Below are 20,913 nucleotides of genomic sequence, written 5' to 3'. Positions count from 1 at the left end.
GAATCTCAAAACTGGAAAGGACCTTCATCACTACAACACACGTTATGCAACAAGCTACACTCTACCCATACACCGCACAGCACTTTTCGAGGAGAAACCAACCTACATTGGGCGAAAGCTATGGAACCATCTACCACAACCATTAAGAGAGCTTCAGGGTAACCCTTTTAAAAAAGCACTCCATGACTTGCTTGTTGGACAGCCTTTCTACACCATTGACGAATTCTTGAACCAAGACTGGAGGCCTCAACTGGAACTCAACAATCGCTCTCAAATGTGATGCATCATCGGACTCAAAAATTATTTTTCCAAAACAAGTTTATCTAATTTCTGACTCTATTACTGTTCTTGATGAATATGCTAATAAAGAAGTTTGTCTATTGTCTATTGTCTATTGTCAAGAACACCATAAACAATATTTTGAATTAATTTAAAAAAAATCTAAGATTTGTTTTAATAATAAACAAACTTATTAATATGAAAAAGTCAACGATTTATAATAAAATAGTAACTAAACGCAAATTACTTCATTTTATATTAAAGTAATTTGTCTACTTATTTAATACAATATTATTAAAATATTAAAATTATAATATAAATTTAAAATAAAACAGACAGACAATTCAATGTAAAAATATTGTAATGAACATACAAGCCAGTGAATCCATAGTAAAGAATCATTGTTTGTAACATGAAATTAATTATGAGGGTTATCCAGGAAGTAAGGTCAGAAGGCATGTAGTTTTCATGGGAACATTGGTACTAAAGCCAATGGATGACATTTGTATGACTTTTCTACCTCAAATTTTGTATAAAAATAATTACAGTGATCTGTCCAAGTGACACAATATTAATTCAGTTACCAATAGATTAATGATTATGCTTCCTAACATCTATCACTGTTAAGAGCATCAACAATTCTGTATTAATAATCAGAATTAATATTCTATGAACTGTATTTTACTAATTTATATATTTTGTTTTTACTTATTGTTATTAATACTTACACACATTTGGTATTATTTTTTATAAATGTATCTACCAGAATTTATTTAATTTTAATTTTTGTATTTCCACCAATTTACTACAGTGTTCTCATAACTCTCTACTGATATTTTTAAGAATTATTTCTGGGCCAAAGGCAAACCAAAATATCATATTCAAACTTTATTTATCAGCCAATCAGTCAATTGCTTCTTCAACTGTTGTGCTAGCATGTACTTCAATTCTTCTTTTGCTCTCGTATTGGTTTTTTGCTGTAGAGATGTTAGGGCGGTAAGACAAGTTTGAGGTAACTTATGTCTGTGTTATGGTGGTGAAGGTAATGATGTCTTGGACATAAAGTAGAGACTGTGTGAAGGATAACTTCTTGTATATAAAGTGCTATAACAGTTAGAATGTTAAATTCAGTAAATGCTGCTCTGCAGCTCTCTCATTACTCAAGAACTGCCATATACCTTACAGCTTTTTTGTTGAATGACGACACTTTCTTAATTTGTGGAAATTGTTCCTCCCTAAGAAGCTATGCCATATCTTACATGAAATTCAAGAGAGGTGAAATAGGCACTTATTGTTGCCTCTGGAGCACATACTTGCTTGAGTCTATATATGAGAAAGGTTCTTGAGCAGAGTGTTTTTGCATAGCTGGTGCTCATGTGGCTTCCAAGAAAGACGAGTTAATTGTTGATAGTATGTTTCAACTCAAAAAGATGTTTCCTGTCAGTTAGGTAGTTCTGCAACTAGTCTGCTGATTTCCCTGCTATACCTAGTGCTTTTGGTTTTTCAACTAAGCAACTGTGATTGAGGTTGCTGAAATCTAAAAATAGACTGGAAACAATACAGACTTTTTATAGTTTATTTATGAAATGCTCTACAAGTTGTATTAGTTCAGTTGCTGTTGATCTGTCATTCAAGAAACCATGTTATTGATTAGTAAGCAGGATATTTAGCTCAAGGTAGTGTATGAGATGTTACAAGACAATCTTTTCAATCACTTTTGAAAATGTTGGTATAATAGAGATTGGGCGGGTAAACTATATATTTTTATAACAGGGCTCTTTTTGTACGTTTAATAACTTTAGGAATTTTTAATTGAGCTGGAAAGATTCCTTGTTGCAACAATTTATTTATTATACCTAGTTGTTGTAGTCAGTTCTGTTTTTACATTTTGTTAGCTTGGTGGATATTTCATATATTCCTATAGATGTTTTAGATTTCAAAGTGTTTCCGGCTTCCCAACTTCTTTCTCTCCAACACATTGAAACTGGAATTTACTTACTACTGTTTATATTGCATGCTGATTTTTGATATTGGATTGATGTTATTTTGAAGTGTTTACCCACTATTGAGATGATCAGCTATTTCTGGATCTTCTATGGCTTTTTAGGTTGTTGTAAAAAATGTGTAGAGGAAAAAACTACAAACACCAACAATCCTGTGCATAAAATATTGTTGAACAATGCCGATTTTTCATAACTGGTACAACTTGTTATACTTTCATAATTATTGGTAAAACAGAAATGCTACTTCTGTATGACATAAGATGTTACCAGATGGTTTTTGATATTAACACCAAATAAAGATTTATATTAGATAATTATTAGGTCTGCAATTAAAACAGTTAGTTTATAAAAACATAGATCATAATGCTTACTTTCCAGCTCTGGCAGCTTGCTGTGCTAGACGAGCTCTCATAGTAACGACGAGATCGTGAGGCATTTTCCATACAAAAATGCAACCATCTCCAGAGGCAGAAATGAGCCTTCGACAGTCCCTTGTGAACCGTAGACCTGTGGCTAACTCACTGTGGCCCAGCATAGTAGCTACACACTCTGAACTGTAGTAGTCATAAACACTGAGAGTTTTGTCTGTGCAACTGGTGGCCACCAAGATACCACTTGGGTCCATCGTCACCTACAACATGTGAACAACAAATCTACAATTTTATTACACTTTTAAGAGTAAAAATTTAACATTTGAATAAGGTGTGGCATATTCATTTCTTTCATAAAATAAATTAAAATAACCAATTCATCCTGTTATGAAAATTACAATCAAATGGAAAAAAGGGAATGCTTTGACCGTAACCATTTCAGCGCATCTATTGCTCTTAAGGATTTGTTTTGTCTGATAATTTGTTTATTACGTTTAGTACAGTTTTACTCAAAAATCATTTCAAAGGCAAAATATTAGTGTTATCAGACAATATGGTGTTTATATATTAAGAAATCAGTAAAGAAACTTTATTGCAGAAAATTACAAAGTAAACAATAAAGTTTGAGATATTTACACGACACACAAATTTGATGATTCTGAACACCTTAAAACATTTTTTATTAATTGGGATAGTTTTAGTTTTGATATTAATTTAACGGTCAAGTATCACAGCAACTAACTGCAAACTGACAATGTTTTATACCAATGTCCAATATAACATAAAATAAGTGGTATTAAATATTTAGATAACGCATCTGGACGAATAATTATAGTGGAAATTGCATGTGTCAGTATTAAAGAATCAGTTGGAACTAAATATTAGAAAGCAACCGTTATTATTTGAGAATAACCATTTATTGCGGATGCTGTATTTTCGCCTAACTAACTTGAGAATTCAACATGAAGTTGTGTAGGAGATGTACCTTTAAAACACTAATTGCCAATTTAAGAAAAACTCAGAACACATTCATACAAACTATTCAAAGAAACGTAGATGTAATCCCATCATTTTCTTTATATAAAGAATTACATAAAAATACATTCTACTTCTCTCTGTTTACAAAACTATGTATCTGTTTTATATTGTGAGTGGTAAAAGAGAAGTTATGACTATGAATAAACTGCAATACACATAGTAACACAAATAAAATATTTATCAAGAAAAAGACTGCAAGCAATTTATGTAAACTGGTTGTCTATCTTCAACAATTCTTTTTAAACAAATTACCTTTAAAAATGAAGAAATATTGCCATTTAATTAAAAAGTTACTAAGTACTATGTTACTATTAGTAACTTATAAATGCTATAAAAAGCTTAGTATTTCAATGCTTTTTTTTAAAAACATTACATTTTTTAATAGTATTTAATACAAAAAGTTATTTTCCTTAAGTCATAAAAGACTAAAAACCATGCCATTCCCTGAAGATATAACTTATGTTCATATTGTGAAAATTTAACATTTTTATCTTCACAGTTTTTGTTTGATCTGGTGTTTACTTTAAATACCAGTAGGCATGATCAAAAAAGATCTGAAAAAAAATATATTTTCCAAACCCAAAACTGATTGCACCTCCTTAACACTAAAGTACCCACTCTAACAGTCATTGTTTGCCGTGAACTAGACCTATCGATAAACCAACCATTATTATTGCTTATTGTTAATTTTACCAAAACCAGGGATATGCTGCTTCTGGTTTTGGTCAATAGTATAAGAGCATTCATTTTTACTGTCCTCATTGTAGGTTCTACTGGAAGATATAAACCAGCCACAATTGAACCATCCTGGGAACAGATTATGCATAGTAAAGATTTGTTTGCTCTTTATCAATAACATGAAATATTTCCATTATTTTGGGCAGAGTCTTTTAAAATTTCTTTTCGAATTTTTAAATGGAAAACCTGTATTTCGAACCAAAATAATACACTTGATTCCAATTTATGGATCGATTCGACTCGTAAACATAACAGCTACAAATCAGCTGACAATTCTGAAACATTAGGTAAGCTGTACCTCTAATGAAGTACCTATTAGGACATATTTTAAAGAGTTTTTTCTAATTAATGAGTGTAATTTTCACATCAAGCACTGATATTAACAGTCAGGGTTGTAAGACATGTCTTATAGCTTATAGTTAATATTCAAATATTGTATTTGTTTCAGATAATTGTAATACCTACTTGAAAATGGCAAACAACTATTACAATATAACAATTTTTCAAATTAACTATTACCAAGAAAGAACTACGAATTGTGTTTAATGCAAGAAAAATATACCTTGATAAGAGAACCATCCTCGCCAACAGCACCCTTAAAAGTCTTCGTGTGTTTACTGGTATTGACACTGTAGACACGAATATTCCTGTCTTGACACGCAGTTAATACATGCTTTTGACTACAGTCCACTTCCATGTCGTACAGAGTCGTTTTTTGCTGCCGTTATCTGCTCTCTGACAAACGGGTGCTGTATAACATAAATAGTTCTCACATATTACAATATACAAAAATAAATGTACAAAGTTGAATTTGGAAAATATTATATGTGTAGAGATACAGATTTGGTTGTCATCTAACCATGTTTCAATCTTGAATGATTGGTTTTATGTTTTAAGATTGATGTTCTAGAAATATTTCATCAACTGGTTTTTTCATATTGATTAACACCTTTTAATAGAATTCAATTTCATCAAATACACAAGCTGTCTGGTTATTAAACTGTGTTTTCGAGTAGTGTGAGAAGTAGCAAGTGGAAGCCAAAAAGTGACTGTACTAGTGTCCCCACAATACTGGGATGCCTCTAATTGCAGTGGTGGGAAGGTAAGCAACAAGCATGTTGTTTGTTTACAGTAGACAGTCAAAGTGAACAATTTAGTTTAAAAAACACCAAATTTGAAATCCATTCAGTTATAAGTTTTTTTCTGACAAAAACAACAAAACTGCTAATATCTGGAAAATGTTTATGGATCAAAATATTATATCTGACAGTACTATGCATCAGAGGTGTCATTCACTTGAGAGTTGGAGAAATTCAAAATAAACTTTACATTAAAAGTGTACAAAATATAACACAACAGGCATTTTAGAAAAAAACACTTTTCCAGCAGGGACTATGTGTCTGTATGTGAAGAAGTTCTTATAATATTCTCTCCAAATAAAATTGAAAATTGACAACAAAGACAGTGCTTATTCATCGTAAACAAAAACTCCTGGCCAGAAAACCAGTGTTTTAGATGATGTTTGTATCTTCAGAATGATTTTTACAAATGTTTAGTCATGGTTGAAAAGTTTTTGGTTCTTAAGTTCCAAACATTTATAATGAAAACTACAACAAATGAAGATTCCCTTGACTTTATTTTTTGTTAGGAGGAGATGACCTATAAACATTATCTTGGATGTAATTAGACTTGAGTATTCCACACTAATCCTTATTGTAAAGTGCAATCATGGTCATAGACTGGCTGCAATCTCAGATGCCTGAATTTAATTTTAAGAAATTTCTAAACTAACTAAGAGATGTGAAAAATATTTAAATAGGTATATTAATATTCAGTAAAAACCAATGTCCCTGATGGGTTAGTGCCTAGCATTTCAGTTCTGGCCATCAAGATTCTTCTCTTTTCTGTATTAGATTTGAGGGTGTCAACCCTAAGCAGTGGAATGTGGTTCCAGCATCTATTGCAGCCCTCTCATTCAACCCTACTCCTGGTTCTGAAGGCTTTCAAGACAATCTTTTAGTTATTAGGACAACTTTTATTTTTTTAAAGTTCGATTTTGTTCACGCACCCAAGTTTTGATTTATCAGCATCCAGTCAGAGTCAGTGGTCATCAGACATACTTGTAAGATCTTATCTTATAAGACTCTACCTTCAGGAGAGAGACATAATGAACTTATGTTAATGTTGCTTTTATAATGGTGAGTGACAATGTATCAGTCTTAAGTGCTATTTTGTTGGGAGCACAATACAAATTTAGTCAGCTTCACAAATGCTTCGTTGGATGTCATTATGGTGTTTGACAGTGTGAGTCATTGTGCTATTGCTAACATTTTAGTGGTGCTGAAAGAATTTTCATAGTACTGCATGTGATGAAACCACATTTGTAAAGTTTGGTGGTATTTGAAGTGGTAGGCAAGAGATCATAGATTTATCATGTGGAACATGTTGTAAGACAGTGCATTCTGTTGATATCAACATTTTTTGCTCATTATGAATTGAATTTTGAGGGCCATGTCTCAAGATGCTGACTTTCAGATTATGAAAAATCATATAAATTATTTGTCTTTAGCTGGAAAAAATGTATTACGAGGGCATCTCTCTTGTTTAATTAGTCAAAGTGGGATCTTTGGACAGTTTTGTATTGGGTTGAGCAGACGGCTACAGTGATGTAGCTTACCTTCAATCCTGTTAAGTGTAGTATGTGACACGGTGGGACTGTGGTAGACAAGCAGTTGGTTGGCACTCAGGAGGATGCCATAAGTCTGATATGGCTAGTAAAAGAAGTGATTACTTGTGTGTAATTGGCAAATGGCTCAGGTGGTAAGTGAAGTTTCTGCAGTTTACACACAGCGGAAGTAGGAAAGTATGGAAATAACCAACAAATAAGGCTGATGTATCAGAATCAGAATTTTATTGCCGTTACAAATGTGGTATGCATGGCATCGTCATCACATACAAAACAAATTGTATTATAAAAGTAAAATATTCATAACTAGGCTATGTTAGCTTCAATATGATCTATAACTTCATCTAAACTGTATGCTGCTAGATTTACTAAGATATTTTTTAAGCATTTCTTAAACCTAATAAAATCTAGACATTTAATATGATTTGGTAACATGTTATAAATTTTAATACCTATCTCTACAAAACTATTTTTGGTACACTGGTAGGTACAGTAGTTTACTCTAAGATTAGAACAATTTCTAGTAAAGTAATTATGTATAGAGCTATTTACTGTTATTGTCTGCAAGTTATTTTTAACATACAGTAATACATCCAGAACAAATATAGAAGGCACAGGCAACACCTCTAATTGTCTAAACAAAGGTTTGCAATGGGTTCTATTGTTTACATTACACATTATCCTAATAGCTCTCTTCTGCAATATCAAAAGTCTTTTGGTGTTAGGATCATTGCCCCATACAATAACTCCATAGGACAAATGACTCTGGATGTGTGCATAGTATACTGCAGTTAATGTTTCAATATTTACAATTAATCTCAATCTTAACAACACAAAAATGCCTTTTGCTAATTATTTACATAAAACTTCTATATGCCTGTTCCATTTCAGATTCTCTTGGAGGTGAACACCTAGAAACTTTACATTATCATGGTTTGGTTTATGTTGTAAATTAAAATTAATCTCCTGAGTTTTCTCATGGTTTACACAGAGGACGTTCGCCGCACACCAATCATTCACAATTGAGTTAGCGACTAGTAGAGAATCATTTACTACATTAAGATTTTTACAATTCAGTAAGATTGCTAGGTCATCTGCAAACATGTATGATCTTGTCACATTGTTATTAGTATTAGTATATCAGAAGTACAAGGCATAGGCCAACAATATCTTCTCATCGTGCATGATCACTTGTGTAGTATTTGTTCATCTCACAGAGCGTTCTCGGTGAGTTTGAGTCTAACACCTCAGATGCTTAAGGTACACGTAACGTAGCTATGGTAGGAAGGGTTGATTCAATTAAATTTTGAGTTTAGTCCAGTTCACCTTCCTTTTATTGCAGCATCTGGTATCTGACGTTGTCTCAGACTTGACTGCCACGGTGATTGTTGTGCAGCAGCTGCTGGCAAAATTTGGCGTGGCAACGTTGCCTCCCCCCCTAAAACCTAGACCTGGCTCCACCAGATTTTTTCTTGTTTCCACTAATGAAAAGGGAGCTCAAAGGACAGCGGTTCGACTCCATCAAGGTTCAAGAGGCGACAACAAAGGTTCTCAACAGTGCTACAGAAACCGACTTTAAGAGGGCTTTTCAAAAGTGGCAGACATGCCGAAATAAGTGTATCAATGCAGGAGGAATGTATTTTTAAGGTTATTAAGTAATTTTAATGAAACCTGCAATAAATTTGGATTTTTGGAACTAGTCCTGATACTTATTGAACAGACCCTGTATGTTTAATTATAGATATATATTTTTTAAATAATAAAACATAAGCCGTTTGATCTAAAAACTGTTTTCATACACTGTTCAACAATCCTAAACAAAAAGTAACAATTTTTTTAGTAAATTAAACATAAAGAGCTGTTTAAAATTTAAATGTATACATCCTAAAATTACTAAAAGAATCATGAGATCTATCTAACAAGGGTAAAAATGTTTATGATCTGAAAGGGTTTATCCATTTCTATGTAAAGCAATGTTCAAGGTTTCTATATATCAGAGAAATGTACCTGATGTTCTGATGTTACCATTTTCTGATCAAGAGTGCGAAAGATAATGGATTTGTCTGCACCACAGGATATCATCTGCAATTGGTTGTTGTAGTTGAGGAACCGTACAGCTGTTATTGAAGATGAGTGGTCGTCCAATGTCTGAACAAGTTTATAGCCCTGCCAGAACAAAAACCTAATTACAATAACATGAAAATAGAAATATTAAATTTGCAACTTTGCAGTTTTTATGAATTTGTTCAGTATGTGAATTTGTTTCACAAAAAGGAAACAAATTGGTCTTAACAACTAAAAACGTTCCAAGGATGCAACACTTATTAAAAACAATAATGATTTTGTATACATACAAAACAATCCCCACTGCCTTGCTGCTGAAATGAGCTGGTAAATTGCTCTTTGGTGTTGTTTAGGAATGAAACGGTGTGTGGAAACATTGGGTATATACTGTTTAGCTTTAAATAATTGAAAAATGTTTTTACTTACAAGTTTTTGTCATATGATTTTACATGTAAAATCATTCTAATGTTGTGTGTCTGGAGCAATGTCAGACTTGAAAGGAAAGGTATGTAAACCATTAGAATGCTGAATTACACTCTACTTGATGCTAAGTGTTTTTGATTAAATCACATTATTTCAGCAGCCTGCACAGAAGAATTGTTTAATTGGTATGATACTGTTTAAAAATCCAAAATTACAATAATATACGAGGGGGTACACACAAAAAACCGGAATTGTATTGCTGGCAGCCGGCAGCGTGTAGTACACATTCCTGCCACTAGGCGTGTGTCGCGCAACCCATTGCGAGCTCAGTGACCCCAGTTCCGTTGTCCTAGTGCATTCTGTTCGTTCGTAGTGACTGTTTTCGCTAACCCTGTTTTGTTCTTATTTCGTTTTTTGTCATGGCAAGTTTAAGTGAACAACGTACAGCTGTGAAATTTTGTTTTTTACTTAGTAAAAATGCTGCAGAAACTATTTTAATGTTGAATACAGCTTACAAAGATGATGCTATAGGGAAAACTCAGGTCTACGAGTGGTTCGCTCGATTTAAAAATGGCGACATGTCGATTGAAGACAAACCTCGTTCTGGACGTCCATCAACCTCTCGAACGGACAAAAATGTTGAGAAAATTCGTGAACTTGTGCTCACCGACCGTCGACAGACAATTGAGAAACTTTCAGAGAGTAGTGAGTTAACTTGGAGCTCGGTTCAGCGAATTTTAACAGGAGATTTAGGACTGAAAAGGGTTGCTGCCAAATTTGTTCCACCACCACGACAACGCACCGGCACACACAGCCATTTCAGTTAGGCAGTTTTTAGCCAAAAACGGCATGGTTCCGCTGCCCCACGCACCTTACTCGCCTGACCTCGCTCCATGCGACTTTTTTTTATTTCCACACATGAAAAGAGGCTTGAAAGGTCAACGATTTGGCAGCGTTGAAGAGGTTAAGAAAAAAACGAAGCTCGAGCTTGCAGCCATTTCTAAAGATGACTACAAAAAATGTTTTGATCAATGGAAATACCGTTGGGACAAGTGTATTAGTTGTAATGGAGATTATTTTGAAGGAGATAAGGTCGTATTGTAAAAAATTTGATAATATATAATTTTTATAAAATAATTCCGGTTTTTTTTGGGTACCCCCTCGTACTTTTTGATAAGAAGTAAAGCATGATATTTAAAACAATAAATAAAAAGAACTATTTAATTAATGAAATTTAAAGATCTATTTCTGAAGAATCCTTGTTTTGATTTAAACACCCTGATTTCATCAATAACCAATTAATATAACAATTAAGTTATTTATTCTGAAGTTTTTAGTAACTTTGGGGGAAAACAAAACTATTAACAGAGTATATTGAACTTTGTAATAAGAATAGTGAAGTAATACAATAAACATACATTGTACATTATATTAAATGCTTTGATTACTTTTTAGTATCACTTTATGTGTTGTTATTGAAAGTAAGCTTGTAAAGTGAATATTTTACTATATCATCTTTATACATAGTGGTTTGTCAAATACTGTGTATAGATACTCTTGTCCAGAAATACAATTTATACACATGTTAGTTTTTGAAATATTTGTATGATATTGTTTTTATTGTTCTGCCTTTTAATTACTGTAATTATTTTTACTGAAGCAAAATTCTATAAATTCTCATTTTTTCATTGAGAATTAATCACTATTAAAACACGATCCTAAAATATTTAATATTCAAATTAGATTAACTTATTACAAATAATATATAATACATCCCAATATCTATTGTATAGTAAAATTTAATTTAAACAAAATGGTTTTTGCAACAAATTCTGATGTCATAAGCTGTACAAACTGCAGAATCTCAGTGGTAACAATGCGAAAAGTGTTCAAACTAAGAAATTACTCACAGTGATTTATTATATAATTAATAAGAAAGTAAAGCAAAAAGATGCTAATGTTCTATTTTGTTACTCTTGGTATTTTTTGCCAGGGGAGTGTGTTGATTTTAATTGGTTTAATTTTAATAATGAGCCCAAATCACAATTAAAACTTAAAAGAAAAGTTTTAGTTTCTACCTAATTGCACCTTCCTATTAGAACAATAATGTTTAAAACATAAAAATATACACTTAATCCCTAAATTATCCTGAAAACAGACCACCTTCCTGTTGAAAAACAACTAAATATGTATTATACCTCGTCAACAGAGAAAACGTGGATTAGCCTGTCTCTGGATGCAGAAGTCAGATATTTACTATGTGAGTCATTGGTGTTGCTGTACTCTACACAGAGAACCTCTCCATCATGGGCTTCGATCCTTACATGCTCTTCTAATGTGTGAAGATCTGTGATTCTGCATCAAACCAAAAAGTTGACAAATTTATATTGCCTCTAAATTAAAACTTATTTAGAGTAAACATTATTGTTAATGAAAACATAATTATTTTTACATATAAATAATAATTTAATTATTAATAACAAAATTTAAAATATAAATTATTTATCTTATATTCTCAGAGGCAGTTTCTTTTCAGCTGTTTAACCCTTCAATGAATTGCGACGTACATGGTACGTTTACGTTATTCCAATGAGCTCGCACCGCGACGTACGCGGTACGTTATGTGACATTTGATTGTTTGTTCAGCAAATAACCGGTTATTTTTAGACTAATATATTCTAAACGCATACTCGTTTTAAAGCTACTGAGTTAAACTATCAAATGGTTAAGTTATATATCGATTTATTGTTATCGATTCCGTTTAGCAAAACAATCTATAGTGGGTCAGCTGATGACAAACAGTCACTGCGCAGTTCGAGTGCCGCCGGCTAAAATAGTCAACCCGCTAGGTTTGTTTACATCATGTATTGTTGTTTTCTATGGTTATAATTGCAATTACGACGCAATTATTATTATTAGTGATATTGTGAACGTGTGTGAATGACTTACATTCTAATTTGTAAATGGTTTTGTGAGTTTTGTAGTGAGAATAACATTGAAATGTTAGTTTCACAAGACAATGTATTGCGGTTAGGTTTTGATTTTGCTAGTTGTAATAATGATTTAGGATAATTGGAAGCTTAGGAACATTAAGTTTATAGTGTTTTATACTTTATTAGGCCACTATTATTGCTAGTACAATAATTTACTATGTCTGGGCCAAGTACAAGTAAAGCTGCAAATGATGAAAGTAGGCTGGCAAGCAACCTTGTTCACTGGGGTAGTGAAATCGACCAGCTTATAGACAGTGATGATTCCTCAGATGATGAAGTTGACTACGCTAAACAAGAAATCCAAAATGAATTTAGGGCTAGTTCAGAATCAGAAAATGAGCCAGAATTGGGCAGAGGGGACACAAATCGCAGAAAAAATAAACCTAGAAAGCAACCTGATATGGCTTGGGAGGGAATGGAAACGTTTCATGGACAGAGGGAAATTTTTACTGAAAATAGTGGTCCTAATATTGAAAAAGATAGTATTCTTGATACTTTTCAATATTTCTTTGATGACTATCTTGTTGACCTTATAGTTACAGAAACAAATCGGTACGCCGATCAAGAAATGTCACAGAGAGGCATGGTATTTTCACAATTCTCGACAATGTGGAAGTGGGTCCCCTGCACAAATGGAGAGATGTATATCTTGCTTGCAATGTACATGCTAATGAGCATAATTGCATCAACAATAAAGCATCTAAAATCAACACCTAAACAACTATAGAGATAAAAATTCAGAATATATAATTACAATAGTTGGATTATTTCTGTTTAGCAATTGAAATAATTTAAGTTTTAAGTGTTCTGCTTTATATAACACTTAGTCAATACTATATTTTCAACCTGTCTAATGAATGTAGCGAAAACAGTTCTCAACCTTTAAGTTGTCAGATAACTCATTAAATAAATGCAATCCCACATAATAAGGATTGATCCTAAAGAAGTTAATCTGTGAAGTGAAAATGATACTGTGTTTTCTTCTCATGTAGTAAAAGTCACACCATTTTAGCCTCAGCGAAATTCAGGAACAAATTTCATTTTTGGACACTTAAATTATTAATGTTTTGGCAATATTCAATTTCAACGGGTGCTTTGGAAACAATTAAACATATCAAAGATTGATTGTTGTGCAGAATACTCTAGATTGGTGTTTTTCCTGTTGTATCATCAACAAATAGAACAATTTCAGACAACATTATTATAAATAATTAAAAGAGTTACATAAATTTAAAATAATAAACACTAGTATGAACCTCCCTCCCCATGAGTAAAATATCTTGCTTTTATTATCACCTATTTTGATTTTGTGCTATCCCAATTTCAGATAAGTTTGAAAAATAAATTAAAAACTTCCTTAAACTCATAACATTCAAATTTTTTCAGTAAGAGACTGTATCACAGAAAATCGAATAATGGTATTGATGTAATAAAATATTTGCATCAATTAATATGATTATGATAAATACCTGATGTTGCCTTCCCTGTCACCTGACGCAAGGTGTTTTCCGTCAGGACTTATCCTTATCGAACGTACTCCATTTCGTCCATCATATGATGCTGAATCACCTTTCTCTCCTTTTGTGATATCCAAATCTTTTAAAAAGTTCATGTCAGGATCAACATATATTACTTTTAATAATTCCTGGAACAAAAATAAACTTACAAAAAAAGGGAAAAATTAACTGAATTTAAAACATTATATACTGAAAACTAGTATAATGAAATATGCTTGATCAAATATTCTTTGACTTGAGATTGTTTAGTTAGACATATGACATTGTTTTAATCAATACGTAATAAAAATAGTGAATATTGAGAATTATAAGTATTTTACCAATTTAGCACAGGTGTCTGCAATAGTGTAATAAATAATACAACAATTAAATTTAAAGCAATCAAGGTTCTGAATACTCCAGAATGGATTAATTGTGAACTAGAATATTCTTATTACTGCTTGATAAGAGATATGAAATACTTTATTTTACAGTGGAAAAGAATGTTAAGAGAAAATTCTAAATCATACCCACATTTTGTTTGTGCCTCATAGTCTGATTGATAATATCATACATTATCCCATATTTACATTAAATGTGTATAAATAGCAATATCCTAATTTAATTTCATCAATACAACTAAATGAGACAGTTAAAAACATACAGAGTATACAAGAAAAAGGTTACGTGGAAAAGTCTAAAATTGCTCTATAGTACTGGTCTGAAAACCATCACATGACAATTCTCAGCTTCATCCCACTGAATGAAGCTAACATAATTAACCAAAAGGGGATTTTTTTTCAAATGTAAACTAACTGATGCTTCCTGCTTAAAATTAGCACATCAACCACTAAATCAAGCTTCTGTTGAAGTTAGGTCTTTTTGGCTACCAGTATTAACAAAAATAATTGGCTAAAAAACCTACATAGTAAACCTCAGCTAATAAAACTTAAACCACACTATTACTTTAAGATCAAGAAAGAAAGTAAGGCTGAAGATGTCCGTCTGTTTTTGTTTCAAATGACCTGCCACAACGACCAGGAATGTGCTGATGTTGATTTTTCCTCAGTCTCTCAATTTCCCCAGTGTGTACATTGTGTTGTGCAGTGACCCCTGACTGTACAGTGACATGATTTGTTCTTCTTCTGACTGCTCTGGACTTTCAAGTATATGCTAGATTTTCTAATGTATGACTTGTAATGGTCGGGTTTACCTTTGGTTTTAATTGTTTGTGCATATTTATCTTACATCATAAGATGTTTTTTGATATCTGAAGAAGAGGATAGAGTACAATCTTCAAAAGGTAATGTTCTATTTTTTCTTGTTGTTTTGATTTTATAATTTCTTATGATATTAGATACTTTTAAAACATATTTGGCTTTGTAGGTTTGGAATATTTTTTTTATTTGGACCTGTGAGAAAGTCATACCTATTGTAATGTGATTTTCCATGAGTAATATTCTAAATATTTTTGTTTACCAACCCACCAACTTGGACAAGTTTAGTTATAACTGAAATATGAAATGAAAAACTTCAAAGCTGCATTAAAACACAATAGAAATTCCACAGTAACATACTTAAAAAACATTTGATGAGATTAAAATAAACAACTCATTCTACAACAAATTCTTTCTATACATCACAAGTTTGATCAAGAAATTGAATCAGAATTAGAAAACCTTTTGTTCTTCCATTTGCCATAATTACTGTTTCAAAGTGCAATGAATGGATAAACTTAGTTAGGCAACAGGAAATTTTCTGGACATTTTCCATTGTCCAGTGAAACAAAAAATCAGTAACACTATGTTTTGAGATCTGCAATCTGATCTCTTCTTCAGGTAAATAACTAACACATATTTACAAACTAGTTTGTAATTCAAGCTTACTTCGTGTTTTATTTATAAACAACACAAAACTAACACTTTATTGAGCTATGTACATTATTTACACTACATTGATTGAGGGTTGTTCTAAAGACATCTAATCCAGCTTCAGCTAATCAACAAAACAGCGTATTTTAACTTACTGGTGTTCTATCTCGCTTTCTTTTACTCATTCTACTAAGTCAAAAACGACAATAAAACAACAACAAAAACTGTTATAAAATCAAAAGAAATATGTAAAACCGGTATGGAAACAAACATGAACACCAACGCAATCTTGACAGTGACAAGTAATCCAATAGCTTCACAGCTAAAATAAAACACAAATACCATGGAAGTAAACACTCCCTAAAGTATAAAACCACTGTGAACATATAAAGCAACTAACTTACTATGATTGGATTGAATATCATGACGATTGGAAGTACTATAACCAATTAGAATGAAAAATTCATGACGTTTGTGTGACACGGCCAATAGTTGAGCACCTGACGTTCACATAGACGTTGGCATAGATAGGGTCAATATTTGAATTTTTATTTTAGTTTTTTTTCAATGCACAATAAAATATAAAACTGCTTACAATGTGTACATTTCAGATATTTATACCCGTAACAGAGCTTTTGTGGCACAAGTATTTTCTATACATAAAATAGCAATATATAGTTTTTGTAGTATTGTAATAACCTCAATGTTAAAAATAAATATTATTGAATAGTACTAGTACATAAAAAATAATGATATCAGAAATAATGGTGTTTAGGAAAGTGGCTTTTTTATATTTTTAATAGCTAATCAGTGTTGTGTTGCCCCTATGCTACAACTTTTTTTTATTAACAGGCTAAGGGTTATGACCTGAAAAACTTTTTATAATTCTTTAATACATATATGAATGTGGGTTTAAAAAAATTGACTTGCCTTATGCCTTATAGAATCTAGTGCCACCACAATCAAAAGAGGCACTAATATATTAGTCATACACTTTACTATATATACTCATATACACGGTAAAACATTTAGACTTTTATTTTTTACCATGGATAGACTTTGAGCACTTACGTTGCTGTAGATATTTTTCCTGTAGTTGGGGTTGGTGTGGGGGTCAGGGTGGTCTAGGTTCCAGACTCGGACTGTGTCATCACTGGAACATGTTAGGAAGGAACCTGCTGGCATGGCAGGGTTTGCCACTCCATCTGGGTACATTTCCACACCCCAGATACAGGCTGAGTGATACAGGAATGAGTGTGTCTTTCCCACCTGCAATCCAAACATTAACAATGGTGAGTATTGCGGTCTCACAAGTAATTACGGAAGGAAGGTTTGTAGACTTTTTGCTCTGTCAGATTTCACTAAAAAACATTCAACTGTTAAAAGTTTTGGTTAGAAAACAGGGTTAATAGTTCAGAAGTACGAATACCCACAAGAAAATATTGCACACTGTGAAAGTGTGGTAACCTTGAGAGCCAGAGATACAAAACTAAGACCTTAGTTCCATTGACAGTTCAAACATTTTAATTACTACAAATTTTTCTTCAATTTTAACTTCCTTTCTCCAGTGTAGACAAGAATCAAGAATTTTATTGACTAAAGGCAAATACAATCTGCATTAGTCCCATCAAGCAACAAGATATAAGCATTAATAAGGTATAATAAATCCATAAATTAGCAAGGAAGGAAAGATGATAGGAATTATATCCTATTGAAAATAAAATTATCATCTGAATTTGTTTCAAACTGAGGGAACATTTTGCTTTAAAGCACGTAAGGTATGCATTTCCATCACAATGTTCTCTGCAAAGAAAAAATGACAATATGCTGACATCTTTCCTAAAGAAATAGTACAAAAATATTCAATTGAATTGGGCAGCCAATTCTGTTCCAAGACTGAGAGGTTGAATAAAACAAAAGAATACACTCTATATATTGAGTCTTACTTTTTCTTACTGCAATATGTATATCCTTTGCCTGGAACAATAGTCGTTATTGGTCAGCAGATGCTATACGAAGAAAAAAATAGGGGAGAAGTTAAAACTAAGGCATCACATGGCCTATCAATAGTTAAACAATGGTTTGATCAAACTTATTATCTTTAAATTTTTCCATAACGAAATTCTTGCCAATTTCATTACGAGCCAATAATGATTTTAATAGCAATAGTCTAAACTTCATTCCTGTGGCTGTTTTTCAAGTGAAACATGCGGTTGTGACAATATATTCGATTCATATAAATACCTAGGAATAATGTTTGATAAACGGATGCATTGGGCAGTGCATATAGATCACATGAAAAATGAAAATTTATTTTTGAATTTAGACAACTGTGAAATTTAAAATTTTAATGATTTGGAACTTGCTTTTTTGCTTATTGTCAATCATTGTTATTGGCCGGTACCATAGCTTTTTGCCTATAAATCCGTATTAGAACCAATAAATGTTGTCCAGACGGCCATTATTAAGGCTGCCCTATGTAAAGGTTATGCATCATCTGCACTTTTTAATGACATGGGAGTTTTGGGTGTTAGGCATCTTTATATAAAAACATTGGTTTTGTATAAGTATAAGAACAATAACACAATTTTTAGATGAACTAACCACAGGTACGGAACTTGGAGTTCGGTTTCAGTAAATATCCTAACAGACAGATTAAAGAAAAAGCTTGACATTAACGAATTTTCATTATATAATGCACATTTTTATTAGAAAATTGCCGAGACCATTTTCATAACATAAAAATTGGGATGTATAAGAAGGTACTGGTTAACTGGCTTGTGACTTTGGGAGGAGAGGCAACAGAGAACATTATTACGTCCAATTACAGATAGGAGGTTTTCATCTGTTGTACCAACCTAGGCCTTTTACTTCACTCTACTACACAAGGAGCAAGGTTTATGTATGTGTGTGTATTAATGTATGTATAAATTTGTATGTATATGCATGCATGTATGTATGTGGATATGTGTTTTATTGTATTCTGTATATCTGAATCATAGGTACATGAATAAATTTTATCCGCAATTCAGGTTGACCTATCCTTTTTTCTATGATTCGTATCCACACATTGCTTGCATATGTGGATACTTTTTTTCCTATAATTCAAGAAATGCTTATTTAAAAATCATATTAAAAAATTATTATAGTATAAATTAATATATTATGACATTGTAATTTCTTTATTTGGAAATAAATAAGTTTTTGAATTTGAAACTGGTGGACTTTTGGGCGTTATACATAAATATCTATCTACCAGATATGTTCCATACGTTCATTTGATATACAATGATGATCAATGGATTTTCTTCTATATCTATTATTATACCTCTATCTTCTGTGTTCTTTAAATTAAGTAAAACAAATAATTAAAAGACATATTTAAACAGATAAGGTTTAGATAAGGTAAAAGTGAATCATTTACCTTACGTTTTTATGTGATTTTCCCTTTGTATTTTTTTTTAATGTGAGTCATATGACTGGCAGGTTAATAACATATATCGTATAAATAATTTTGCATAATTTACGTTTAGTAAAGAATTATTTTTTCCATCACTGTCAGTATTGGTATTAATTCTATCCATTCCATAATCTTAGTTTTTGTAATGTTATCTCAATCTTGACTTTGTTAATTGGATGTCTGTACTTAAGGACAAAAAAAGATTATTATTCTAATGTGCCTGATCTATATAATTAATCATCATTGCTTTCACAACGTTATTCACATATGTTTCAAACATTTTAAAATATTTTCTGACATAATTTCATGATATGAGGCAATATTTTCATCACTTACAACCCCTCCATTGAACTGTTGGTTTACGAAAAGAAATAATTTTACAAGCACATAACTGAGCATAAACAATGTCATGTAATTATATTAAAAAAATGTCAGCACTAAAGTACTTTTACAAAACACAAGTACACCACTAAAGTCCACTTACAATATACTCTAACCACAGTACAAAGACACAAACAAAACAAATGATGATGAAGGATGAAGTACAATATACTTGGACAATCTTGTAAAAAAAAAACAATATTACTCTACATTACAACCTACTTCACATTTATAATGCAGAGAAGTATTAACAGATGTCATAACATGAAACACGCAAATTTTCAAGATCCTCAATGTTTCAACAGTGAGACCTTGCAGTGAACAAGTTAAAGCAAGAAGTTTTTATGGTATTTGAGGGCAGATCAGGAACTTCAACTGCATTATATACATGGAATCACTTTAGTGTTAAACAGATTATTTTGAATTAACGCAATTAGTTAGGAAACAAAAACCAGAATATATCGAAATTTTTGTTGATTTTGTATGTCTAATTTATCACAGATTGCCTTTTTGGATCATGAACTCAAAATGTCAAGTATTCAAATCAAATCCAACTATTCTCTTGTCTTGGTATAATATATTAAAAAATTTAAGTACTAGTCAGAAACTGAATAATGAAGAATAGTCAATTTGATTATATTGCAATATAACTTTGTATTTTCTTAGCATCTATCACATGGTATAATGAATATATCAATTACCCTTTTGATATCTTTGACATCCCAGATGTATAGACTATGGTCATTGTAGACACAGGTGAGCTTCAGGTTTTTTTCATCATATGTCACAGCAATGGTATCAGGATACTTTGCATTATTAGGATGTGTTGTTGTATGGCTGAAAACAGAATATAAAAACATAAAAGACATTACATAATTATTAGAGATGGGTCAATTCTGATACTTACTAACTTGATAAACGGTAATGAGGTATCGATAATTCTCAATATCTTGGCACTTTTCACTTGAATCCGATACCAGTCAGCTATGTCTATTTGCAGTTGACTACTGATCAGCATTATGCAAATTACCAACCACTAACACATGTTTTTGTCATACTTTGTGTATGAAAAGGTGAACATAGATAACAAAATTAACAAATTATGTCTTG

General features: G+C 31.9%; 1 protein-coding gene across 1 annotated transcript in view; it reads right to left on the bottom strand.

Annotated features, from left to right (window-relative positions):
- LOC124369110 (mitogen-activated protein kinase-binding protein 1) overlaps window positions 1-20,913 on the bottom strand; it is a 193,556-nt gene that overhangs the window by 62,232 nt on the left and 110,411 nt on the right. Inside the window, 8 exon segments of the mRNA XM_046826862.1 lie at window positions 2,654-2,913; window positions 4,992-5,162; window positions 6,044-6,061; window positions 9,141-9,281; window positions 11,801-11,957; window positions 14,065-14,240; window positions 17,034-17,231; window positions 20,505-20,640. Of these exon segments, the coding sequence (XP_046682818.1) occupies window positions 2,654-2,913; window positions 4,992-5,162; window positions 6,044-6,061; window positions 9,141-9,281; window positions 11,801-11,957; window positions 14,065-14,240; window positions 17,034-17,231; window positions 20,505-20,640 (1,257 nt within the window).

The sequence above is a fragment of the Homalodisca vitripennis genome, chromosome X (genome assembly GCF_021130785.1).
Source record: "Homalodisca vitripennis isolate AUS2020 chromosome X, UT_GWSS_2.1, whole genome shotgun sequence".
NCBI classification, from domain to species: domain Eukaryota; kingdom Metazoa; phylum Arthropoda; class Insecta; order Hemiptera; family Cicadellidae; genus Homalodisca; species Homalodisca vitripennis.
Note: the sequence above shows the minus strand (reverse complement) of the source record. Positions and strands in the feature narration are given on the sequence as shown.